Source organism: Battus philenor, unplaced genomic scaffold, assembly GCF_028537555.1.
Source record: "Battus philenor isolate CCGP_79_NKW_IND1 unplaced genomic scaffold, ilBatPhil1.0.hap1 SCAF_6, whole genome shotgun sequence".
Lineage (NCBI taxonomy): Eukaryota > Metazoa > Arthropoda > Insecta > Lepidoptera > Papilionidae > Battus > Battus philenor.
The window spans coordinates 8,978,253-9,006,160 of record NW_027181726.1 but is presented as its reverse complement, the minus strand read 5'-3'; the positions used below and the strand labels follow the sequence as shown (position 1 = coordinate 9,006,160).

Here is a 27,908-nt window from a genome sequence, read left to right as displayed (position 1 = left end):
TTATAAGTAAAGAGAGAGATAAAAAAATTTGGTAACTATATTTTATAGAATATGTTTTATATACTTAAGCACAATAAGGTTAGACTAGATAGACCAAATAGTAAATATAACAACACCTCTGAGCCTTAATTGAATATGTGTCTCATAACACTAAAAATATTACATTTCTTATTTCAGTTAAGAAAAAATAACATTTAGGTATATAACACAATCTCCAAAACAAAAAGGTTCAAAATTTTGATTTGATTTTTTATGAAAAATGTTCATCGTTATACTATTTAAGAACATTCACTTTGTCTAAAAAAACATGTACAATCCTAGTAAACTTTTTCAATGAACTCTCTTAATTCACACTGATTCTGATGCTGGAGCATTCCAAATATGTTCATAGATGTTGATATTTCATTTTATTTATTTATTTACTTTATTGGGGATAAACAGTAACAAAAGGCAGTAAGAAATATGTAAAAAGTTAGAAACTTGTTCTGACAATAATTATTTTGCTATCGTTTTTTATTTTATTTTAGTATGAACCACTTATGCATTGTCATAATAGACTAATTACTGCTCCACAAGCTCAATTAAATGAAGCTGCATAACTTTAAATGAGTCTCATGGGCTAACTACCTTTTGTTACTAGAGGTAGTTCAAAAATACATAATGATGTGTGGCACAAACTATGATGCATTTAACACACATATCTAAATGTAATTAATAACTAATAACTGTTATAAAATTATTCACCTAGTTAACCATCTGAAGATTAAACTTTTTCTTAGAATATTATAACCTGTGAAATTAAAGCTCTGTGAATTTTGGGTTTGGGTGAAATTTGGGTTAGGTGGCTTAAGAACTTATTAACTATAATTAAAATAGCAAATAATGGAAATTTTAAACATTTAATTTGGTATTTATCATAATATTTACAATTATTGAACATTAATTACATTGTACAATATTCTCACGAATAAATAAAATTACATCCTAATTACAACATGTCGCATAAAATTCATCTAATATAAATGGTGGTAAGAATAAATTATATAAAGATAATTTTGATAAGCCAGTTGAGTATTGCTTTTGTAAATCTATACATTTTTATTTTGTACATTCTTACAAATTTTACAAATGGTATGTAACATTACTTAAACATAAAAACTATATTAATATCTTGCCATCTACATGTTTGATCCAATTTTTCACCATTTTTCGAGAGATAACAGGTTGTTAGGTTTTACCTGACTTCTCAATTTATTAGTTTTCCTATCCTATCTTTGTTTCAAATTACAAATATGTAAGTGTTAGTCTGAATGTTTTTTTACTTAATATTCAGATAAAATTATGTAAAACTATTTCTGCAATCTATTGTCTGTAAAAGGTTTAAGCATTTTTAATTTGTTGTCCGTTTTTGATTTCAGAACAACCAATACTTACTTCATTTCCGAGTGCTTTTTTCAGAAGCCTTTATTAATTGATTTAGCCTTAAAAATGAAAATTAAGAAATTAGTTTAACCTACAATTAGGCTTTTAAACATTTGTGTTTATTTTGGAAGGATACTAAATTTGGTATGCATATGGTAGAAATGATTTAAATTTTTGTCTGTATTATCTGTAATTATAAGAATATTCCTTCACCTTTGTGATCAAATACATTAAATTATGCTTTAATTTATCTGGAAAACCGTTTCGCCCTATTGTTCTCCAAATTTAAATGTTCATAATAATATCAGTTAATTGTTTTTTTATCCAAATAAATTTAAACTTAATAATTACAATAATAATTACAATTTCCAATATTTAAATAAAACTTGGGAAAATATGTCTCTGCGTGTGTCTTTTCAACTATGAACTATCACATTTAATCGCCGTATTGTGTGCGTATTTCAATTGTCTGACGATTCTGTTTCAATTTTGTTTTTTGTTGATACATTTTAGTTTATTGGCACATTTTAACGTGAATTATCTTTTCTTCTATCTCCGTTTAATCGCTGGACGGCAAAGATTTAACAGATTATTTACTATTCTAATTCTATTTAATAAGACATAGAATACAGTCTTTTTAAGTCTAGTTATTTGTTGTAAAAGGTCACCTTGCGGAATTGGAAATAGTTTTTTGAATCCAGTCAACATGAGACGAGATGGAATCATAAATTCGTGGTCTGCCTAAACCAATTTTAGAGCAGGCGATTCGCCATCCACTCACGCCTGCCAATACCCATTTCTTTGATTTTTCATTGAAACACATCATGGAACTTCCGGCGTACTCTTCTTCCTGAAATCAAATAATCTTTATAAATATAGACATTTTTAAAGAATATATACAGGAAGAAATACATGGTATGATGTGGAAGTGTATTTAAATATATATTACATTTTATTATTAGGGAAGATTAACTTACATCACAGTCGTCTTGGTCGTAGAGTGGTTCAGCACAAATGCCGTTAGCAGTCGCGATGCTTACATTCTCGCAGGTCTGCATTGAAGTAGCTGTGATATGAATCCTTTGTAATTGATCTCTGTTCCTTGTCCAACCCAGCGTATTACAGATACTTTGATTATCCAATTTAGTATCCGGAATGCACGCCGGCCGAACAAAATCTGTCATATCGACCGGCTCTTCTAATCGAACTAAAGCCAGCATGCTGCCTTCGACGGGGGACCGAACCAAACCCACAATACGCCGTTCCTGTTGCCACGGTGTTGTGCTTTGGATGCGAACGGTGCCAAATCTTGCCGTCCATTCCGCTTTCGGTTGACCCTGGATATGAAACAATATAATTATTCGTTAAATATATCCAATGTATGTATGAATGTATTAATACCTATTTAAGATTAACAAAACTGGTTAACCAATAAAATCAGCCAATAACAAGTCAAGAAGTATTGTAGCGCTATCTCTTTCGCCCGATGAATATAAAGAATTATATTTCTGTGGAATTCACGTTTTCGATGCGTCGCTGACGATGACGTAATGTAGCTTTTTCGTATTAATTTTTAATCTTGGACTAGCTTTTTATGTAAGTCTACACCATATTAATTGATAGACTTCTCGTGACCCTAACTCCCTAACTATGTGGTCGGTCCACCTAGTAGAGGGCCTATGCCCACGCCGCATCTAATAACATCTAATAACCTAGTCCCTGAAAAACCTATGGCCGTCAGTTGAACGAGCGATGTGCTCCGCCCACTGCCACTTCGGACGAGTAATTCTTCTGGCTACGTCGTTTACATTGATTCTTCTGCGACTCTTTTTATTTCTGATGCGATCTTACTGCGAAGCTCCCACCATAGCGCTCTCCATTGCTTTCTCGGTAGCTTTGAGCTTTTTTATAAGGTCTACTGTTTATTTAAGTGGTTATCAATAACTTAACGTGTCTTATCTATGTAATGATTCCAAATTGGACAACTTGAGGTTCGTAAAAGGATATCATGTCATACTTGAAAACAAGATGCTGTCGTGACGAGCCAGTTGTAATGCAGCAAGGCGGCGTCGCACACGTGCACATTGGCGCGAAGTAGCGCGGCGTGCCACGGCCAGTCTCCAGGCCGGGCTGAGCGCGGCAGTCCTGACGTGCCCGAGGAAGCCTCAGACCCGCGCGCCGATGTTACTCCACACTCTACACCAAAATATAACGGCATAAATGACTTTACTAAAAGAAAAAAAAAGCTCGCCAAAAGTAAAATAGTCTCATTGTCATCATCGCCATTATTTCAGCCGTAATGATGTCCATGTTGTACACAGACACTCCTATAGATTTTCAAAAGATCCGTAAAATTATAAAATTAGAGCATTAACTAATGCTGAAAGGAAAAAAAATATGTAATTGCTATTTTTATTTCGTTATCCTTAGTAGGTTCGGTAGGTTTTATTGGCACTAACTCTAGCGTCTGTGTCTGTCGTAGCGAGAATACTGTGCACCAAGTTGGCCCTGATACGACCCGCAATTATACTTTTCAACTATGTATATTTGTATTAAAAACCATAACCGTATTAATTAAGTAAAAAGTATATTTTCTTACCTAGTTGATCACAAACAACCTTTAAAACATTCCTCTCTGGGCATTCAGTTTTAACAAAAGAAATTTCTCCCGCTAAGGGATCAACTACTTCAACATATTCAGGTTTTTCTTGATTCTCATCAGCATTTTCTTCCTTTTCTATTTCTCCGTCTGGTACAGCTTCAGCGGTTACTGCTGATCTGAAGAAAATAATGGGTAAATGAAAATATGTTAGTATTTTTATTTATTCCGAAGAAAGCAATTACATTAGGGTAAAATGTCATGTTTTTGATTACCCTATATTACATCATCATGTAATATAGGGTAATCAAAAAGGTGTAAAAATACCGAAAACAGCATAATGGTTTCGCAAGAGTACCGAAGAATATTAATTAATATATAATTATATATTTAAACTTAGTGCAGTCTATTAAAGCCTAGTAAATTGTATTTTTGTACATCGGGTGTTTACTCATTGGTGTAAAAGCTTTAAGTGTTTTACACTTTTTCCCAATAAACCTGTATAAAGGAAAAACTGAAATATGTTAGAATAATTTATTTTTCTATTGAAATGCAACATGCGAAAAGCCAATAACTTCTGGTAGTACAAAGTCTACAGCAGTGTTTTTCAACATTTTTTTTGCCATGCCCCACCTCAGCTTTTTTAAAATTCTTATGCCCAGCATTTCCAATTTATTTTGTATACATTTATATTTAATAAGAATTTGCTTTTAACTTTAAACTTGACATCTGGCATTGCATTTAAATGGTCCCGAGCGGAAGGTTTAAAATCATATTGACTCCATTTTCGAATTGCTCCCTCTTAAAAATCAAATTACTCTTGTGGGGCGCGGGCCCTACGTTGGGATACACTGGTCTACAGGGTCAGAAGGTAAAAACAATAATTTTAATAATTACCTTGTGATCCGAATTTTGAAAACGAATTTTTTCTAATTATATTATCATTACGTTATTTATTTTTTCTGTAACAATTGATTTTTGAATAGAGTATATTAATTGACTGGTAATGAGCTGTATAATAACTTCTTTAAAGCTATTACAACTCTATTTAATAAACCTGTACATTCTTAATAGTTAAAATAAGTTTGCCTTGAGTGACCGCCCGTTGTACTTTGTTTTAGTTATTATGTATTAGTTATTTGTTTACGTATTACTTTTCTGATTGTACGAAAAAGAGTATTAAATAAATAAACAATACATAAACTTAATTGTATGGACAATTTGTGGTACCTGAAGGTTAAGAGCTTGCACAGCGAGTTGGCGACGTTCATGAGCGCCTTCTTGTCGGCGTCGTAAGGCGCGGCGCAGATCTTGCCGGCGCGACCGCGCTCCGCCCACAGCGCATAGCCGCCGCGACTCCGAACTGCGCCCAACGTGCTTTCGCTCGTCTCGCGCTTCCACGACGCCAACGATCGACTCACCCACACTAAAATTACAACAATAAAACACTCACTTAGTTCCTAACTCATTTCACTATCACTACAAACGCATATGTAGCTTGGATTGTGTACTTTAAATATTTGTAGGCTCTACAGGCAAACATAGGACAACACTTTTAGAATTTCATCAAGATGGGGACCAACGACAAGGGTACTTAAGGCAGTCCGGGGAGTTAGTAAGGAAAGCTCCTTTGATATCTTTTGAGACGAAGCAAACGTAATGATTAGATGTGAAAGAACAATTATTAAATAAATTGCAATTATTAATTTAAATATGACATTAACAGTAGTGCAAAATTGTTCCTCGCTCATTATCCCACACATTATTTGTGGGCATGGAAAGGGACAGAATTAAGAACAGTAAATCATGCAAGAATACATTAACCCTCTTACCTAATCGACTTTACAATTAATCTTAGTGATGAAATTTACAAATGGAACGAATTGAAAAAATGTTAAAAAGAAATTGTACACATGTTGAAATTCAATCTCATAGTGAAAAGTAAGCATATTGTCGAACGCAACAGCTAATTTATTCATTTTGTATCTATATAGGATTATTTACTGTCACCACTTGTTTACATCCTGGGAAGAATGCCGGAAGGGCCCAATTTGATAGAAATTAGAAGCAAATTGAGCTAACCGATATTGGTATCTTTAAACTTTATCCTACAACGGTAGAAAACACACCCTGACCTGAAAGGAGACCATAACAAACTCATAGGGTTTTTATTGTATCACTTTTACAATTTTCTTAACACAGTGGTGCATTTAATTTCCAAGCTGTGTTATCACCATGAATGCGGGTATCACAAAATCGGTTATCGAACATGTATCGTGCGATCTTGCAGAGAGAGCTACTCCTTGCAGTGTGCGTCTATTGGCTGACATGATGAACATTATCACTTAAAAATCATCCCCGCTATAATAGTTTTGTTTGATGGACTTTTTAAATTTGTTACACAATAATCACTGCTTTCTTAATGCTGATAGACTAATTGAGGGTAGTTTTCAAGTGAAGCTTACAGCAGCTGGTTTCGTCGCTGGCATCAGGACAGTCGGGCGTGCCGTCACAGCGACGGTTCAGGGGCAGACACTGCGGGTGCAGAGCACAGCGCAATGCGCGCGGACCCGCTACAGTACAATGCGCGCACTCGCGCTCGTCAGCTGCATCCGCGCAGTCCGGCACGCCGTCGCATGCCCACCGCGATAGCGCCATGCGTTGCAATCTCCCGCTACACTCTATGACGAAACAATATTATATTAAATCAATATTAATAATGTGCAGCGTTTCTTATGGAATACTTTAAACAACAGTCTTTCATTTCAATTTGGATAGGGACCCTCTCTACTCCTAAGATTCTGTAATCTTAAAAACTTAATATCAAATAGAACAGATGATAACGGTGATGTTAACGTGCAAACCGTTTTCCAAGTTTCATCATCGTCATTATCGGTTTATGATTGTTGGATTATAGACTGTTTTAGTGGAAAGCTATTCTTCAGTGTATTTTCACCCACTTGTAGGCGCCGTTCCTATGTTGTTACTCCATCTAGAAAGACGCCTACGTTTCTTCGTAATAGATGTGGCTTCCACTTTAATCAACAAACAAATTCATTCTTTGAGTAGCACGACAGCTTTAGCTCATCCACTGACTCTTCAGTTTGTAATTTTTAGAGCTACTTGGAAAAATTTATCTCCACCCTGGATTTTTTGTCAATCCTTGAGAATAGTTCCATATTTAATTTTCTCCATCGTAGGCTTTGTGGTTTTCATTCGTTGAACCATCTACTCGTGACTTAAAGATTTGTGGTAGTAGCGACGAGAGTAAGTGATGGTTATCAGATGTAACTATTGACTAATTATAAAACCACTTGTGCACCGGCGACGCAGTGAATGTCGCAAGAAGTCGCTGGATGCGGACCTTGTGCTGTTTGTGGCAGTGGTCGTATGTCGGAAGACACGTTGATGATGGAATCATATAATACCAGGTTCTGGTGCGCAAGAATCAGGTCCGAAGTAGTCGGGGAATCGCGCGCAGTCAAAATGTGCTCGCAGGCGGTCTGGCAGGCGTGCACCGCAGCCCGCGTAGAAGGCGCGGCAGTACGCGCGACATGGCCGCACCAACCGCCCGCCCGTGCAGCGCGGCTGCAGCATCTGGCACACGAAGTCCTGCGTACAAACACAAAACTTTACTCTAAAACCGGCATGAATCCCTAATTTAATTCTTTATCCTGGGTAATTGGTTATAAGTGTAAAATCTTTAAAAGGAGGACAAATTATACCTGCTCTTTTGCTCTCAATTGCTTTATGGTACGCCTTAACCAAAAATAAACTTAATCTAACGATAACATACTATCAAAAAAACGTTTTAAAATTCGGTTTCGCTACGTATTGAAATCAATATAACAATGCTAGAAATTTCAGAGTTATCCTTTTACTCCAATTCCCATCGGGTTATTGGAAATTGGAGTAAAAGTTTTAAAGTTTTTTGCTTATTAATGAGTTATATCTTCACCCCTTTAATGTGTTTACACGTTTAAACAATCACCCTGCGTAGACACCCATAGGAGTAAACAACATCAAGTCAACGTAAAGTTCGCGAATACGCTTTCTTTTCAATCTTCTATTTAATCATATCAAGAAAACTTTATACAGAACAGATTTGGTTTTTATTTGTTTAGATTGTTGTTGGAGATTATATTGATTTTTTCTACGATGTTACTAAAACCGTAATTGAAAGAAACTGCAATGGGTTCATGGGATTTTGTTTGTTTCTAAACAACCTTTTCTCCATAGGTGCTTCACAAGTGAGGATTGTGATGGTCATTGTTCAAATACGGTAGCAAAAAATATTTAAGTTTGTATGTATTTGATGAGGTTATCCGTATATGTATTTATATTGTATGCGAGTTATGGATATTTAGTTCAGTTCAGTAGGAGCTGTCCTTCGACTGAAGTGATGATACATGAAACATTGAATATAAAAGTACAAAAGATAATTAATTTGAAAGTCTAACCTGGGCAAGATGGGAACATTCGGCATCCAATAGTTCTCTAAATGCGACCAAATCGCGCATGAGTGCTTCTTTTGATGGATGTGCTACTAAATTAGGATAAGTGGTGATGTTGTACGGGAGATGTGAACAAAGTGGTAGCGTCAAAGGCGAACATTCCCTCACTTCCTCTACAAGCTCGAATGACATTGCTTCTGTTGTTGTTACTTCCTCTTCGCTTGCGTCCGGTTCTTTTAGCGCTTGTGAAGATATAACTGAACTTTCCTGGGTAACAACATGACGATTATAGATCTTTTGTTACGGCTATTTATCTAATGTAATTTTTTGGTACAGAAATTATTGTTCAATGAGATATTGATAAAAAATTAATATTACAACTATTTGCGGAGTTTTCATCTAACCCCACAGTTTTCTTTATATTACTTTTCATTTGGGATAGTAGAAAATTTAATATTCAATTATATATATACTATATTTATTAATTTTGAGGACTATTATTTATCATATAAACGTAATATTTTATTTAAAAAATGTATGTTATTAGTCATAAATTATTTAAAATTAGTTTAATTAGTATACCTCAATATGTAACGTGTCGTAAAGAATGTTGATAATCTTAAAATATGTATTGGGGGCTCGGAGCTCGCGGTCCAACACTGCTATCACGTCGGCGGTGCTCACCGCTGTGAAGATTGGCTCAAAGGAAACCTCAAAATGAACTCGCTCACCTCTTTCAGCACTGCAAAAACCGAAATAGCAAAAACAATATATATATAAAAGTGAACGTATTGTTAACACAAATAAAGAAATAAATCGATGGAATAGGCTCTGAAGTGCAGCTTTCGGACTAAATTATCTGGGATACTGCACTGTTCACATGCCACCAACAGTAATTGTTGGTCTGGTGAGTGTTTTGTGATAAACGTGCCTTCAACGCTTTTTCGGGAGTAATTTCGTGGGTTCCGCTCTCCGCTGATAGCTACCCGGCAAAAAAATATTTCTACCAAAATTTAAATCTCTAAGCCAGTACATATTTGGAGACTTATATATGTGTGTATACACGCATGACAATAGCTAAAGCTCTGGTGAACGTATACGAAATAACCTTTGATTTTTGCAAAGCTTTAATCTTTTATTATTTAATGAAAACAGACATTTAATAATAACACTTATTAATAAATATACATAATATATATTTATTGTATACACCCAATAAGTGTGTATACAATAAATATATAAAATACTCTTCTTTTATTCTATGATTACAGAATAAAAGAAAAGTAAAATCATTTTGTACATTATTGTTTTATTCTGAGAATTTGAAGAGAGAGCTTCTGTATCAGAAAGTAGAACGCCACTGTACCCTATTTTGAAGGCAGAGGCGTTAGTAAGCGGGTGAACTTTTGGCAGCGTGCGACGCGACACATGCGGCGTTCTATTGGTACGGGAAAGTTTGTGCGTGATTGGATTCCGAAGCTTTGTACTTTCTATACTACGGGTACAATCACTCCATAGGTTATATAGCCCTTTCTTATAATATGTAGATACAAAGGAGTGTGTAAGATTATTTGATGAAATACATTTAAGAAAACTAATATTCCATTTAGAAATTATTACCCTATCAAGCTAATTAACACAACCATGACATAAAAAAATTATCAAGATTTTTCTTCAACTTTTTATTATTATTTCGATTTTCTTACTTACATGTCTTAATTCTTTTGTACGTCGTAAAATGTTAGCAAATATTTTTTTAATAACAAGATTTAAATTAAACAAATTGGTAAAACACGAAATATTATTGTCAAAAATTTAAAAGTCTCAGAGAGCCTCTCTAAATTACATAAAAATATTGACCAAAGCGCGTAACATCCGTAAAAGTTACAACGAGAAAAATTTAAACGTTTTACTTTTAATATTTTAACAAAGTTCCGCATTTATACATGCCGTGTTCAGTACGACTAGATAAAGTAATTGTAAGACTAAAACGTATGTTTCGTAACATAACAACAAGATGTGTTATTGCTTCACGCTTTAAACAACATAATCGGGTCAATTACGATTCTTTCAATGAAACATAGAACTTTTATTTTTATTGTCCTGCCACACGCTTGATCGCAGATCTCGCGAGATGTCGAGAAAGCGAACTTTCTCCGAGCAGCTTATACGTACTTATGTATAATACGGTGAAAAGAAAATACGCGTTTTTGCTTCACAAGAGTAATAATCATATGTACTTTACTCTACGAATATTAATTTCATTATTAAATACAATTATAATCTCATATTAAATGTAAATGAATAAAAGTTAAGGTAATTTAGACTTGTTATCGAAACCTTTGTAAATATTACAGTTATTAGTAAAAATAATGATGTATGTATATATGTAATAGGCAAAACCTTTTTTTGGAAAACATTAGTAAATATTATGAAATTTTAGGGGGAACTCAATGAACCAAAATGAATTCATTTAGAGCGAAAAAATTGCGCCTTTTACACATAACTCTTTGTTGTAACTTTGTTGATAATTAAAAATATCTACGATTAGTATGTTTGTACTGAATAAAAAATAATCTTTATAAAGCATATACGGGCAAAACTGTTGTTTATTAACAGATTTAATATTATTTGAGTTCCTTTTTTTGCTATTCAGACATTTTCCTAAATTTTTTTTACTCTATATTTATTGTCTGATTAATAGATAAACATATGCTCTATTATATCACTTTTTTGACAAGTGCAATCAAAAAAAAATTCAATAGTGCAATGCAAGTTGTTTTAAATTGGTCCTATTGTGAATGTATGGACAAGGCCTATTTCCAGCCGTGAAAGTCCTATTGTTGAAATGATGATTATTATATCTGTTTCTGTATTGCTATTTTAGCGTACATGATGTTTTGTAAAATACTGGTACATTTTGTGCCCAGTCTTCATATCCATAGTAGAAAAGTATTTTATTTAACTTTATTAAAAGAAAAGATTTTTGACTATTATAAATGATATAATAATAAAGCTATTTAGTCTGAGTTTTGTGTAATACACTTACCTGTCAAGGGCTAAAATTTCAGCAGAGACAAAGCATGATCGCAATTCCGAGTTGCTGTAGGTATCATGTAGCGCTTGTCGAAGTTCAAGTTCACGCGTAGTGTTTCTTGAATCTAAATCTACATCTTCTGTGTCCGCCTCTCCCCATGAAGACACCACGAACGATCCACGAAACGTTTGCCGGTTTAATGGATCTCCGAAAAGATACATGTCTATGAACAAAATTAAGTTACTTAATTTTATGTTTATTCCGTTAGCACAAATATAGTTTTAAAGATCAAAAGCATAAATTCACGCCTTAAAAAATATTTATTAGGAAGGTGATCATTTTCCTTCTACTTTTAATAGTCTGACCCGAAAAAAGAGCGTTGTGAAATTTTCTTGTATGTCTATTGATATAACCAAAACACAGTATTATGCAGTAGTTCGTCGAAAATTGATAGACATTTTATATAATAAATCCTATTTATGCACTGAGAATTGATTTATTCATACGATCGTAATTTATACAAGGTGATTGGTTATAGGTAAATACTCATTTTCTGTTGCTTGTCACAAGTTATTGGCCTGTCGCATTCCAATAGAAAAAATAAATTAATATAGCATAATTCAGAGTGATAACTTTAGACAGGCCGATGTTAAATAGATGTAAAAGCTTATAGTATATATTCACTACAGATACAAATGTAATTCAAACACATATTTAGATGTTATAATTACTATTCATATAAAATTATTTTTATCTATTGCAGATCATACAAATACATCACACGGAAAACAGTAACAGTCGTTAATACATATAAAAAAGGGCGTATCGGGTCGGGATCGACGCACTTGTCGTGGCGAATGCAAGGCCGATGCGAGCGCCGGCCTTTGGCTTGGTGACGGGCTTCGGCGATAAATGTCACCTTCTAGCTCTGTTGACATCATAATTATTTACGAACAAAATCCATGGTCATTAATACTGACATTAACTTCATCCAGAAATTTTCTAACGAAAATCAATTGTGTTATAACCCTGACAAAAGCCTACGGAAGTCTCATCACGATTTATTTCCACGGGAAACTTTCTTTTTATTGATGGACTTAATGACAATAGTTAGGTATACCATTGTTTTCATTCGATCGCGTATTATTTTATTTAGTTTTATGTTTCATACAGGTTAATCATATCTTAGTAAAAGCAGTAGTAGATTTGCTACAAATATATATTAATAATTAACAAAACTGGATACGTGTTTCTAGTTTTCCCTTGTTCAAGTAGTTAATTTCAAGAGAAATAAATTCCCTACATCAAAATAATCGAACACATAATTTGTTAAAATTACTATTATTTTTAATAACCAATTGATATAAATTTGTCAAGGGAGTAGTGTTATTTAACGAGATTGTAGCTTTTAGTAAATTAAAATTTTATAAGTGCGTATAGATGTTCAAGACATTATTTCTGTTACTTGAAGTACTATAAATCTCCTAACACACACTATATTTATAATTGGCGAGCGTTTGATTAAGGTTTCTAAAGTTGATAAGGTCTATAAAATACACTAAAACATACCAAATTTTCGTCCGAATCAATAAACGATGTTATACCGGTTTTGATGAAGGTTATTTAGCGACTCAGGAAACTATATTTCTAGTCAGGTGAGTCACATAATTTCTGTCGAATAATACGTAAGAGAGTATACAAATTAACATTATTATGTAAGAAAATTATCCAGGATTTTATGTTAGGTTAATCTATCTAGGTAAATCAAAAATGATCGATATATGTATATATCCATATTTAGCTAAGCGGGAGGCTTAAAAAAGATTCGACCAATTCTGAAAAAATTGTGTTCATGTCTTCGTTAGTGCATGTGTGGATTCTTACGGAGACTAAAGAAACACTCCTAAGGAAAATAATAAAAAAAAATATTTTATAAACCATAATATAGACATTAAATCGGTATATAAAGCTATCATTCTAAAACTGATTTAATTTTTTTCGCTTTATGGCAGTGTAACGTTTACTGGCATGTGTGATGGCAGAGAGGGGGACACACATCACCCGTGCCATTGATGATCTTGAGGGCTCAGTGGCAAAGGAGTGGTGACCACGAGTCGGTAGATGCGGCGTGGATCTATTGGCTAATATGTTGATGATGATGGTGATGAACAGATGTGTTTTATAGTAATGGTACCAACGGCCGAGGTAGACGGCAACGGCGGCGAGCAGCAGAAGTACAAGTAGCGCGGCGAGAGCGGCGCAGCATCCACGGCACGGTCTGCTCAGCTTCCGCCGTGTGAACCTGATGTCGCTGCTCACAGACATCGTAGACTCGGGCGGGCGATGGTTGCGACACCGTCGTTGGCCACCGCGTGACCAGCCGTAACCAAGCTACCAACAAAACAGAACCTTAGTAACAATTCTTTGTCGCAAAAATAAACCTTCTTATGTCTATTAAGAATTTTATCACTTAAGTTTACTTTCGTGAAATTCTTATTTAATTAGGCATTAACAGCATGCTTAAATTTTTAATTAGAATTAGTAAGTTACCAACGGCTCGTAACGCTTATCTGCTAAGAAGAATTGGCATGAAATTAACCAGTTGCTATTTTTAAATAATACTATATTATTTATAAAACTATAACAATGTTCGAGATATACATCATAATATCTCCATTTAAATGAGTCGACAAACTAAGATTTACATATTTCGATGAATCAAAAACTCATTTTTTTAAAAAAAAAAAAGACTTTTAATTTTAAGAAAAGGAAGATCTGAGATATGTCCTGGAAATTTATGCATGCATACACTTAGCCCATGATCGATTTGTTGAATTTTAAGACGAATTTCACGCATTAAGTTTTGCTCTTGCTCTTTTTATTATGGGTATTTATACCTTCTTTGTGAATGGAACTAAAATTAATCTTAGGCAAGGTCGACACTGATCAAGATAAGACATTTTATAAAGAACAGAGTTATCTGTAAATTATACTTTAACGAAGTATAATACAATCTTTGCTATTATAAATTTAATTATGTTTTGATATGGAAAAGAAAAGATATTTTGACCAGAGATGACAATTTAATAGGATAAAAATAAATTTTATTATAGCTTCATTGCCCATGTTTCGCTTCCAGGGCTCGAGAATGTTCTGGATAAAGCAGGGGTGCGATAATGTCTGCCGGGAGATCAAGTGACGACAATAAAGCTGGGATATTCGATGCCTTTTGAGATATACCATCATATGTAATATGATATACCTCAAGAGGCGCATATACCATCATAATCGCAATGGCTGTTGAAGACTATACAAGATATGCCATGTGAAATATCTCTACCAGTTTTACGAGATATTGTACTTCTCAATAATTCCCCGAAGAAACAAACAAATGAATGCTAACAACGTCCAGAGTAGTTTTATGAACCAGAATGGTTATGTTTTTTTGTCAGTTCGTTTAAATTTATATGTGGTTAAAATTTTGTTCCAAAAACGTAAGAATAATGCTGAAGTTTTGTTTTTATTAGTACTCCCAAAATTCCCTAGGCCAAAGAAAACTGACCACGAGCTGTGTATATCTTTCGCTCGGTATATCGTGCAATTAAAACACAAAGCTTTGTTTTTAATCATTGTGTATTCTTTTGTAATTGTATATAAATACATTGATCGTGTTGATAATCTGTATATTAAAAAGGATGGTATTTGTTACAATTCGCCTAGGAAATATTGCGAAAAATATTTGCGGCCTTACAGGATTCGTCTTCGCAATTATTTTCATGCTGGAAGGTGATGCTGCATAAGGTATACAATAACAGAATCCTGTGAAGACATTTGGAACTTTAAAGTTTAGCTTTTGCGTAATATTAGACTTAAAATTACGGTTTTGCACTTCATTTTTAATCTCAAAAGCCTGTACAGTAGTTTGTGTGTTGAATTCGCGATGATCAGTTTACGGTTAATAACCTCCGTGTGTATGCAAAAGTATTCTTTGCTATACGGGGAAGCGACGAAGGTGGATCACCGAGGGGGAGTGCTAGTCAGTGCATATTTAACTTAACCCGTCGTCGTTACTACGAGGGTAAATAATGATATTTCTCTCCCGTAAAATAATTTCATCTATATCTAGTCACCGTTAAGTGATCGTCTTACACGTCTCGGCGCATTTAAAATTTTGTTTCAGTTTAGTTATAGGCTTTTATGGCTTTAAAGGGGTAAATGTACAGCTTAATTGTCAACAAAAAGCTTTTAAAGTTATTACCAAACGCCCCATATAAAGTTAGCGACTCAAATATATATTTTTCTATTGAGATTCAGCAGGCCAATAATTTCTGACTGTACAATCTCTGCATGGGCCCAAGGTAAACAATATTTAATTTTAACACGTAGATAAATAACGTATTTTTTTGTAAATCATTCGTTTTGGTATAGGGATAATGTACCATACTATATACTAATTAATATCAAATGAGTTTTACAATCACACCATTAAAGCTTTTACATTTCTAAACAATCATCCTGTGTAACAAATGGCAAGTCCATCGTCGAAGGACACGCTTGACGCGCTCATACTTTGCAATTTAAGTGTAACTGTAACGTAATTGTTTGCAAACTGTTACGAATACATTTTTATTGTGACTATTACTTCAGAGAGCAATGAATTTTAAATGTGCCGCCAATAGATTGTTGCAATGCTCTTGTTTTTATATTATCTATACGCTTGTTTGTCATATTTTGCACGATATGATTATTAACGTGTTCATTATGGGATTATAAATTTAACTACTATTGATTAACTGTTAATTAATAAAACCAATTTTACCGAGGCCATTATAATTATTTATAATATAGATTCATTGAATAATATAGAAATTTCATTTTTAGAAATCGGTCCTACTTTCACTTATCCTCTATTTGTTTGAAAATACTTAAAAAGGATAAAGATATTACGTCGAACTAGATTTTCTCTTAATGGCTATATCGAGATATTTAAATTTGTTTTCGTTTAAAATCTTACAATGTTAATGAAGCATGATAAATAATAGGAAGCATATATATTCATTTATTTGTTTTAAAAATGGTAGAACAGCCCATTTCATAAAGGGTAAAATTAAATTAAATTCCATTTACATCTTTCGACTTGAAATACGAGGCATCCTCGTAATTATATGTACAAGAAAAATATTCGGGGTTCTAATTATCAAAAATATTTATGAAAGTAATAATAAAAATCTTCAAAGAAAATTACCTAAAAGGAGAGATGTACTTGAATTAAATTTATAACCATCGAAATTTACTTAATCGGATATCAAAGTACACGTTATTACCAAAAACTTTTATACATAAACAAAAGCAAGGTTAAATATTGATACTTGTTATTGATTTGCTTATTTCCAATCCATTACCTTGTTGTTCACAAGTTGTACGTTCTCTATGGGAACGCAATATCTTTAGTATCGCTCTATTATTGTTACAAATGTCAGTCAGACGTTCAAAACTGCCTGTGTTACATTGCAACATTGAAATCAGATTTTAAACTTGTAAAGTCGAAGTCTATACAAAATTTCTTTAGGAATATTTTATATTGATAAGCCTATATTCTAACGTTGTTATACAACGTTTTATTGTTAATAGTGTTGCGTAGACGCTTCTCACGGTTGAACGGCACGATTTAAGATAAATTTTCTCAACGATGCAATTCAGCTAAGTAATAAATAATTGTTTTAAAACCATATTAGATGTAGTGCAAATGGCCACCTCAAAGTTTGCGTTAAATAAGGAATTAACTAAATGAGCGCATGTAAGAAATTTGTAAATAAAAATAAATTTAAAATAAATAAATTTATAATAAATAAGTATGTATCAGTATATTATATGTGTTACTTATATATGTTTTAGGTTCATTGTCTATCTAATGAAGGTTAAATGCAAATTAAAAAGAAAGGTAATTAACAATTATTTACTAACGAGGTCAGAAAAAAATACTTCTGCGGCTCTAATAATGCTGTTATTACAATGTAATTACCATTTTATAATTACCTGTAATTAAACGATATGTTGATTAAATAATATATTTACTTTGCAAAATTATAATAATACTAATTTATGTAACTAATGTAGAAGAATGTGAACAAAAATAAAAAGTTATAAAATTATAGTTATTAGTTGTCAATGAGATCTTCGGTGCCAAACGATTTATAATGTGTATAAAAGTACTGTCCGACGCGAACTGGAAGATAAGAGTAAGATTCAAGCACTTATTACAATAGTTTATTAACACAAAATACAAATATTTATAATCAAATATCAATATTAGTTTCTTCTTTTTCGTTGCTTCTTCATGACAGAGGGTCGTTGCCAAGTGAGTCAGTTTCTACTACTATCTTTATACAAATTGTTCTATTTAGTGACAGTTTTAAGGAGCCGTGCAAGGTGGTTTCGCATGCATTTTTTGAAATTGCGACAGTACAACTAGTAGCTAACTGTCTTCTGGCCTCTTTACCATCCATATTGTCGAGCTCCTCCGTGCAATAAGGCCGAAGTAATAGAGTGTTCTACACAAGCAGATTGTGGACAGTCGAAGTTAGTGCATGCAGGGAGACTTCTTTGGCCTTAGGAAATTCAAATAACCTCAAAAGACTGGTGCTGTAACTACCGTTACTATATCCCGATAAAGCCAACATGATCAATATGATAGTAATTATAAATTGTTAAATATTTTGTTAATTATACCTGATTAGCCCAGACGTAATTATTAAAAAACACGTAAAACAAATCAGTGACACATAGAATATCCTATATTTAAACAATATATGTGTGTATATATTGTGAAATCACCAGTTTAAACTTTACAAATACCATAGAAATCATGACATGGTTACAACACCGAACTTTAGCGGCATTACTGTAGTAAAATAGAGCTTTATTGCAAAGGTTCTGTGGTAGTTTCGACATCGAGTTCGTATCACAGTCCATTTCTATAAATTTCGGTATTCAAATAAAAATGTTGTGCATTTTTATTACTGCTTTATAGTTTCTAGCAGATTGCATATCATCCGCAAAGTAATATAACAGTTAATTACGAACTTTCATTACAAGTATCATTTCTAACATAATACAAGTAGTCTAAGTAACAGATAAGAAATAATTATGACTCGTGAAAAAGATTTTGTTTTATGTAAAGGCTAAGTAAATTAGCATTTCATTATTCAATGAATGAAATTGTGAGAACGAGCTTGTGGATGTGACCCAGTGACATGTTTTCAATTTCACCACTCCATTGGTATAATGAACATTATCCTCAGTTTTAATACGTCGTTAAAAATTCTTATAACATGTTTTGAACAATAAAGTTTATTAGTTTTAATATTTTATGATCCTAATTTATTATGTTATTTTAATTGTTGCTCTCCTTTGCTAGAGAAGGTAGCTCTGAGGTAGTTGTTGGAATGTTAGCTTTAAAAATTATCCCTATAGTGTGAACTAATAGTTGTGGAACCAACCTAGCCGATGTTCCTAGCCAAGACCCCGCCAATCCATTCATTTCAACGTTCCTCGCAAGCAACCCGTGGGCTAGGTGGCCCATACGGTAATAAACAGTATTTTAGAGCCGAAGTCCTTCAGAGAAACTTTGAGCTTCGCTTCTGTAAGGAGGTCTAGGTTAAGCGCCTTTAGCGTCGGCCCACGTCTGAAGCTGTTAATGACAAGATTTGCCCTTGTTATTTGTCCGTGACAAAATAAAACTATAACTAAGTTGGTACGTGGCGCCTGACTGACTGTACTGTAGTTCATTGCTATGACTGTGTTTCGCTTTGAGAACATGGCAATAAGTGGGGTTACAGAGCCAATAAGATGTGCAATTTTATACATAAAGGTAATAAATAAACGCAGCATATTAAAACGTTGCAATGTCGGGTGGTCTAAATCAACAACGGTGAATGCACTGCTCGTATTTAAAATGTTATAAAAATTTAACGTTTATTGTTAATAAAGTATGGCTTTATGTTTATCTACTCTAAGTATTTGCTCTTCTCTAATGATCAATTAACTTTAAATGCTCATTGATCATACTAAATCTAAGCTTTTATGTCTTTCTTAGAACTCGTTGTAATGATGACGCAATAGCAAAAGCAATTCTAATAATCGAAAGATGTCTCAATCAGGATTGCGATGAAGGTTTTAGATTATCTGTACTTTGGCAATTGAAAGGGGAATGTTTATCTTCTTAGACTATATAGACTTCTTTGAATATATCTTAGAATTTTAAAGATAACTATTGTTTATATATTGTACGCATTGTATGTATTTGACGTGTAAACTTAAAATAGTATTATCAAAGTATACCTTTGTTGTATTTCTTGTCCTCTCAGTTTGAGGCATTCGATAGGCGTTTGCGTCGCACTTGTCACGACCTAAATCCGCCTCACGTTTTTGCCTAACGCGGCGGCGTGCGCAAGTATGGCGGTGCATTTTTGTCGTTTTCGATAATGCGGACAGCCTCACTTTCGACCGGTGCAAACGTGACAGTTTTGTATTTATTTATGTTTAATTCATCTAAAGTTATTTAGTTCAACTGCTGATGTTTATTTACAGCTATTTCTCACCCAAAAATGGTTTAATTATATATACGTTTTGTAAAATTTGATTTATTGAAAATCAGTGTAAATCAACTTATATTTTCGCGGTGTATTTTAATTGTTAAAAATTAACTTTGCGGATATAGGACGTTGTGGAAAGATAAATGGATGCTTTGATTAGTGCCTGTACCGTATAGAAGACGAGTCGTCAACTATGTGGCAACATGTGTGGTAGCAATGAGGACAAGGCTCAGCGTAGGCTCGAGAAATGCACAGCTTGGGGTGAGAGAGATTGTGGGTAATGGCTTCTTCTTACCCGATTGTTAGAACAATAGAACAAAGTATTGCAGAAGGAGGCCCCAGAAAAAATATTGAGCTCTTCATGCACAACTGGAGAAAGGGGTGATTACTGAAGGAGGTTATACCATACCCTTCATAACAAAGCCTGGTGTGATTTGGTGTGATCCGTCACACGTGTTCTGGCCCCGTAGTAGCATGCGATCTAATCCTGCTCGTGTCTTTATGATGACGGGTGGTGGGTTGCAGCTTTACCCTAAGACGTTGAGGCACTTGGCTCTTAAAACTTTGTAGTTTTGCCAAACAACGTAATATAACAACGGGAACGCTTTCTCATACTATCGTTAGTACGAGAAAGCGTTCCCGTTGTTTTAACAAAAGCAGTCAAAGAAAACCGTGGTTTTAACATAAATCATATTTTTCATAAAAATTTCGCATAACACTGTCGTTGACCCCGCAACAGAAGGTTTATTCTCTGGAGGGTTTCCTCGCGAGAAAAAAAGTGCCGCTTAAAGGGCCAATAAATAGATTTTAAATGGATATTTAGAATGGATGTATTAAGTTAAGAGCGTGTGTATTTATTGTATTAATTTTTATGGATATGTATTAATAAACAATTGTTCTATGTACTTTATATCTATGTTTTATTTGTTACATTTACCTAACAACATACTGGTAATATTATAACTGATAGCTATATCGCTTAATTTTTCTTAGATTAGAAACATATTTTATTTATTTTAAACTTGTACTTGGCGTTTAAGGGGCATTGGCCACGTCTAATTAGCAGCGACGTACAGTATCCGGATCAGACACTACCGGCAATGAAAGCGACAATTAAAACTGGAAGTGGTCGTGGCTTGATGTGAAAGTTGATATAATTTTGTCAACGAGCAACTTACGTCAGTTATGGTGTGATTGAGTCCAATGAACTTGTCTATGATAAAGAAAAAAGCATAATCATTTGGTTTCTATGCCTATTAAGTATCATCAACCGAAAACGCTTTCAGAAGCAGTTTTTATTTATGGTAACTTTAACAGCTAATTAACTTAATAAGGTAACCAGAATCGATTAGTTAAAGTAAGCCTATGGTAGTTGTTAGGATCTAAAAGTCAAAACAAGAGTCAAGCTAAACCTATGTAGGTTTAACCTTTTCATTGCCTATTTATTTATGGTTGTGGTATTCGTGTCATGGGTTGGGTGGAAATTGTTACCCTTTTTCAAATAAATAGTAACACCGTCTATACTATATACTTAGATATTGGTAATGTTATCTTAATTTGGTAATATGTTTTACGAGCATTATTAATAATGACTAAGGAATTTGATTATACTTCTATAATTTAATAAATAACATACATAAATAGTAATATGTAATTGTCTTATATTTATTTTTAATATTTGCTGTAATATTCTTCATTGGAACAATATCCCAAAGCACAATTAACTGGCTTACAATGATTATACAAACATATCGCTCTGTCACAGTAACGCCTTACTTTTTGACACTTATTATATAATCTCGTAACGCAAAAGCAATAATAGCATCCTCTTCTTACTTCCTCATCTTAACTATGCTTCTTATATGTAAGAATAATAATCAAATCTGCTTGTCCGGAGTAGCTCTTGTATCTGCATGTTTTTTTAAAGAACCCTGTCATCTATGTTATTTATTTTAAGTTTAATTAAAAAAAAATTGAATGTGTATATATATAATATAAACATATTAAATTTTTTCAATTATATATAATATTGAAGCAATTAGAAATGGCAGAAACAAAAAAGTATCATGTTTCGTGATATTGAAATATTGTATGAATTACACAAGGCTTTGGTCAGATTTAGCGGTTTAAATTTCTATGCCGAGTAACGTAATACAAATAGAGCACTGCGCTGTGGTTCTCGACCAGCTGTTTTGAAATACAACCCGTGTCCACATCTCTATTACCGACTGTATTCTTTGCGCCCGTCCGACTGGCTGCTATTCAAGTAAAATAAAATTTTATTAAAAATCTATCTTTTCGTAGCTTAATAAAAAATAATCGTGGTACTTGACGTAAAATTTTATGAGATTTTGGAATACCCATTCTAAATAAAGTTCATAATTCTTTCGAAGATGTACTTCGTGATTAAATTCGATTTTAGAAGGTCGTGAACTTTTCAAATTTGTTCACCTTGCCTATAAGTTTTGTAACGTCGCAGACAAATATTGCTTAACTGACTTTAAACAATATTTTGGGTTTTGGTAATTTGGAGATATTGTGTTGTAATAAATTTGCCTACTAATATATTTTCTGCGTCTTATTAATCTTTATAGGCTGATTATTATGTTTAGAAAGATCTTTAAGATTGTGTTTAGCTACATTTTCGTGCAGATATGTTATAAAGCTAATGTTCCGTGAGGAACGCTATATAGTAACACTTTTACGTGGTCAGCGAACTCGCCGCCGACCCGGATCACGGATCACTCGGCCCGGCCGACGCCGTTAGCGACCACTGACACACTTCCACTCTCACTCTAGTGATCTACCGTATCTTTACTTACTACTGACCAAATTTATTTACGGCAGGTGTACATGTTTACAAAAAAAAATATACAAATATCAATTGAATATTAAAAATCTACAATTTGGACGGCTGTGAACCAAAGCGGGGAATCGTGCATTTGAATTAAAAGTGAATAAACCATCTTGTTTACTTTTTGAACCAAAATATAGGACACAAGCACAAAGTATAATACATAATAAATAATGCAAGGTTACTAGAATATAGTTGATTACACCGCATTTTTCTGTTCTGGTATGTTGGTAGCGGAGCGAGGTACTCTATTCAGCATTGAGTTAATTACATATCTGCGGGTGTAAATTTTTATATGTAAAAAAAGTTTTAGTGAATTTTCATGCAAAATTACAAGTACAGTTCCTAGTTTTTCTAAATTAAAAAAATCATAATTTGGGCTAGTGACATTCTCATTATAATTAAATTGAGTAAAAGCAAAATAACTATAGCATTAGTATTTTTTAAAATAATTGATGACTGAACAATAAGCAATTGTTCGTGAAAATAAATCAAAAAGTTAGTAATGTTTAAACGACAGTAGCGGAAAATACTAACGCTTGATATTTTTTTATGCCTAAATATTGACGCATCACGATGTCACTGGAACCATAATCCTTGAAATATGTTTTGAATATTGTTTCCCCGAGTAGAGGTTTGCAAAAAAATCAGTAACTAAGGTAGGTTAAGAGTAGGGTAAGTAGTTCCAGAGCCTTATGTACATTATTTCCATAACCCGATTGAGAGGCTGTCCTTAAGCTGTTAAGGCGGACACTTCATGGACACAGCCTATGTTCATGGAGTGTTCGCCTAAAGGTGTACATCACTTTGAACTGTCAACTAAACACATGTAACACTTATGTGGATCCCAAGGTCAGTATCCGATTATCAGGAGAATATTCACAATCATCTTTTCGAAAAGCGATAGTGCTGAAAAAAAATCGACATGACAAATTCCAGCAATATTTATTAATATAATGGGACCAAAACTGGGCTGGTACGTGGCAGTGTCACAAGTACGTAGAGGGTTGTATTTGCTAAACTCTATGTTTTGCTAAACAGTAGTTTGAAGTCATTACAGTATTTGGAATTTAGGGTAGCTAAGTCATTACTGCCGATATGGCAGAAATGTCTGAGCTGTGTTTAATGTACACGACACGATTTGTTAATATAAAGACAACGAACGTGGTGCTCTGAAGGATTATTATTTTTTAATAGCATCACATTGTAGAGAGCGTGCCGTTTTAAGAATGTTGTTGTTCAAGAGAAATGTCGATATTAAAGAGCAATTTGATTTACAATGTAATCAATTTACAAAATCATAATATTCTATTTCAATAATTATATTTTTATTAAATATGGTAATGGGTGTTAGAAAGAGAAAGAAACAAGTAATTATTGCATTTCTTTACTTCAGAATATTTTTACTTATCTAAATATGGATACTGTTTAGTTTGATCTATTTGCTAATGCAGTATGAGAGACTTCAATAAACAATTGTAAGTTTTGAATTGATTGAGAAAATGTTGGACTGCGATGCAATATTGCATAAATTTTTTGGAGGACTCATTTTAAAAAAAACATTAAAAGTTGGGTTTTTTTGACAAGCCAATACTTTATATTTTATTGCATTTGAAAACTATCAGATTAGTTATCTTTTCAGTTTTAAATTTTTTTAATTTTTAATAAATAAATTTATGATTTATAACAAAGTAAATAATGTAATGAAGTATAAGAATAATCATATAACTTAAAATGGGCATCCATACATTTAAACGTTGCTTGGTTAATGTGGTTAAATTGATGTAGTTTCACGCTATTAATATTTTAAATTTTATATTTTTCAATATCTTTTGCAGATTCGTTGCAGCCTTAAAATTTCCTGTTTGGGACTCCAACAAAAGTAAACCAGTTTTGTTGGAGTTATTAACATTATTAATTAATTGTATTCTATATTTCTTTTGCTACAAGATAGTGAGCGGTGAACACAAGGACATGCAAGATATATTGGGTATATTTAAATGTGGACGATAATAAGTTTTATCAAACAGTCACTTTTATAAAGCTTTTGTTATTTAAAACACTGTTATGGTTATTGGTCATTTTTAAATACTATATAGTACAAGTAAATATCCTTTAGTATATTAATGATCATCAGTTATTTCTCTTTTTGTGATGTACGCTTTCTATAGAAACGTAGGGCAAATATTTCAATCCTAATTTTACCGTAATTAATATTAATTAATATTTTTTGTACCAACAAGATAATCACTACAGGCATACGAAATGCTTGATGGCATGCGAGCTCCGTTGTTCACAGATGCTTGCAACAACTGAGGTAATATTTATTGTTGATATGAAAAACTTTTCGAGTAATTTTTTTTTAAATTGTATAATAAACCTTATATCCGTCATATTTTCATATTGCTCTATTTTCATATTATTCTGTTCATATTGCTTAACATAGGTCTTCTCCATGGATTTTCAATAGGTCCGGTTGAAATTGGCCTGCATCTAGCGTCTTCTGATAACCTAAACAAGGTTGCATGTCCATCTGTTGCACATGGACCTCCAAATCTGCCATTATCAGTCTCCACTCAAGAACCTTAAAGTCTTATCGACTCTCCGTTTTACGCACTGTGTTCTGCCACTTTATCTTGCCAATTCGCTGAGTTAGAGCAGTGACTTTCGTTTGTCTACTACGGAAGTAAACTCCAATAAAATCTTATCGAAAGCTTACGTGTGCTTCGTCATCGGGTGTTGTCGTAAAAGAAATAAGCAGTCGTAAGAATTACGCAAATTCTAGACGGGTTCCGTCCTCGGAGTTAAGAATCAAGAATAATTCAACGTAATATGCTTTGATTTTCTTAATAACACTGTATACGTGGAGGCTTAGGATGGATTTCCGCAAGGTAATGCCTGATTCCATTAAATATACAATGTGTCTGTTATGGTATTCAGGACTGGCGCTGTTATGAGACGCTGCAGCCCATCCTCTGGAAACTTGCTCACGAATAATGACAATACTCTGTTTAACTATGCGCAAAGTTTGAATTATAAAATTGTATCGCGGGAATCGAACGGGCGACCTACGATCGCAAGTGACAGTCCTCTATTTTTGGGCTACTACTGCTTCTATCTGCCCGGGGTAATGTTAACAAAATAATGTGACATAAAGTATGGATAGTGAAAAAAAACTAACGTGACCGACAAGGTACTTATTACATTAATAAGTACTTTTTTAAGGATTAGCCACACTTTATTACAATATTGTTATCCATAGAAAATTTATGTATTTATGAGAACGTAATTCGATTTGTTTTGGTTAAAGATTATTATAAAATGATGACGCAGTTAAAACGACTACGAGAAATATAGAGAATATGTATTGACTTCCGCATTAGTACATGAATATGTATGAAACGAAACTACAATATGGTAGTACAAAACCAGAAAGTATAACATATTCATCATAACATGCTTATGATGTTCAGCATATAACATAGTGGCTTCAATGCTTAAATAAGTATATATTTGAATAAAATAACAGGATTCTTATGTAGTAATTTAGTTTTTAAAATCAAATCGTTAAAGGTAAAAAATCCCTTAATGGGTCTGACTACGCATATGTAACAAAGTTTCACATGTCTCAGACTTCCATCTTCTTTGTTTTAAATTTAAAGTTGAAAGAGTATTATTAATTTTATTATAGCATTCAATATTTTTTAGTTCATCGAAAAGTGTTGAATCTGGTTAGTTGGGACATTTACTTGGTTGATGTTATAATATAAAGAAGGAGCAACTGTTGAGTTTCTGTCGGCTCTTCTCAGCATATCAGCGTTCGGAGCCTACTACTTATAATGTTAAAATAATGGACTATTCAAAAGTAAAGTATAAAATCGTACCTGAATAAAGATATTTTGAATTATGAGTTTGTTTTAAGATTTATTTTTACAATACTAAATACACATTCGGATCTTTCAAATTGAAGAACTCGGCTGTGACACAAATGCTGTAATTTTGGAGGTCAAGTGCGGACTTTATTCACCTGCCGTTCATAAGACTAGTTGGTTGCTCGCGTCCTTGTTATCATCGCAGTGAAAGTTGTTCGAGAAAAAATTTAAATATCCTTTACTGCTAAAGTGTTTCCGTCATTTAAATGTTAAAAAACTATTATAACTTTCTATTAATACATTTAATGTCCCACATTGTTTAGATATTTCTTATTATATTCACAAATGAGATAGTTTCTCTTTATCTCTGAAGTTTATTTAAATTTTGTGAGAAAAGATATACTATAAATATTTTAAATTTTTTTATTATATTTCAATGAACCGAATAGGGCTACTGTTGCACTGTATCAGAGAGACTAATTAATAACGTTCAGAAAAAAAGAATTGAAACATTTTTCGATAAACATAGCTTAACCAGTTTCTTTTTCATAATTACTGATTTACTATACTTGGAAAAACAGATAAATTTCCAATAAAAAATTACGGGAAACTGAAAAAAGTAAGTTATGTATATGAATAACTGGAAAGCTGTTAAGTACTGCCATGTGAAAAGATAGCATTGTGTTAAGAGAAAGTGATGGGATTAATGTTTCTTTCAATAATTTTTCTCTTCATTGCGTTTCCAGAGAAGTTAATCAAAGACATAGTTATCAGTGTTTTTTTAGATAGTAATAAAAACCGGTCTCACCTCCGACTCCCAACTCTCTTTAGCGTTTCGAGTCTTACTCTCCTTCATGTTCCCTGAGAACGTCATAGCTTCATGCGGCCGTTGCACTTTTGCACTATAACCCCTTATGAGAAGCGCATTGACTCGCCTCACTTGTCCACTGTTCACAAGTTTAGCACTGATACACTATCGCTTTCTGTCGTGGTATTGCTGAATCGTGCGGCATGTAAACATTGTGGGCACCGCGAGACAATCGAGCACGTGACCTGCGCGCTTGCTTGGACGGCAA

General features: G+C 33.3%; 1 protein-coding gene across 1 annotated transcript; it reads right to left on the bottom strand.

Annotated features, from left to right (window-relative positions):
- Nucleotides 1-1,031: 1,031 nt before the first annotated feature.
- Nucleotides 1,032-27,908, bottom strand: LOC137930123 (atrial natriuretic peptide-converting enzyme). Its single transcript, XM_068773234.1, has 13 exons — nt 27,641-27,908; nt 13,711-13,903; nt 11,525-11,735; nt 9,058-9,217; nt 8,482-8,742; nt 7,450-7,633; nt 6,487-6,702; nt 5,252-5,447; nt 4,022-4,200; nt 3,440-3,618; nt 2,400-2,759; nt 2,091-2,272; nt 1,032-1,481 (listed from the first exon to the last, which is right to left on the bottom strand). Exons 1-13 carry the CDS (start codon nt 27,704-27,706, stop codon nt 1,436-1,438), a joined length of 2,433 nt encoding a protein of 810 aa, XP_068629335.1. The 5' UTR covers nt 27,707-27,908; the 3' UTR covers nt 1,032-1,435.

Coding starts and splice junctions, on each gene's coding strand:
- LOC137930123 (XM_068773234.1), bottom strand. CDS start 27,706: ATGACGTTCTCAGGGAACATGAAGGAGAGTAAGACTCGAAACGCTAAA. Junction 11,736..13,710: donor CGTTGCCGTCTACCTCGGCC/GTTGGTACCATT, acceptor TTTTGTTCATAG/ACATGTATCTTTTCGGAGAT. Junction 5,448..6,486: donor CAGCGACGAAACCAGCTGCT/GTAAGCTTCACT, acceptor TTGTAATTTTAG/TGTGGGTGAGTCGATCGTTG.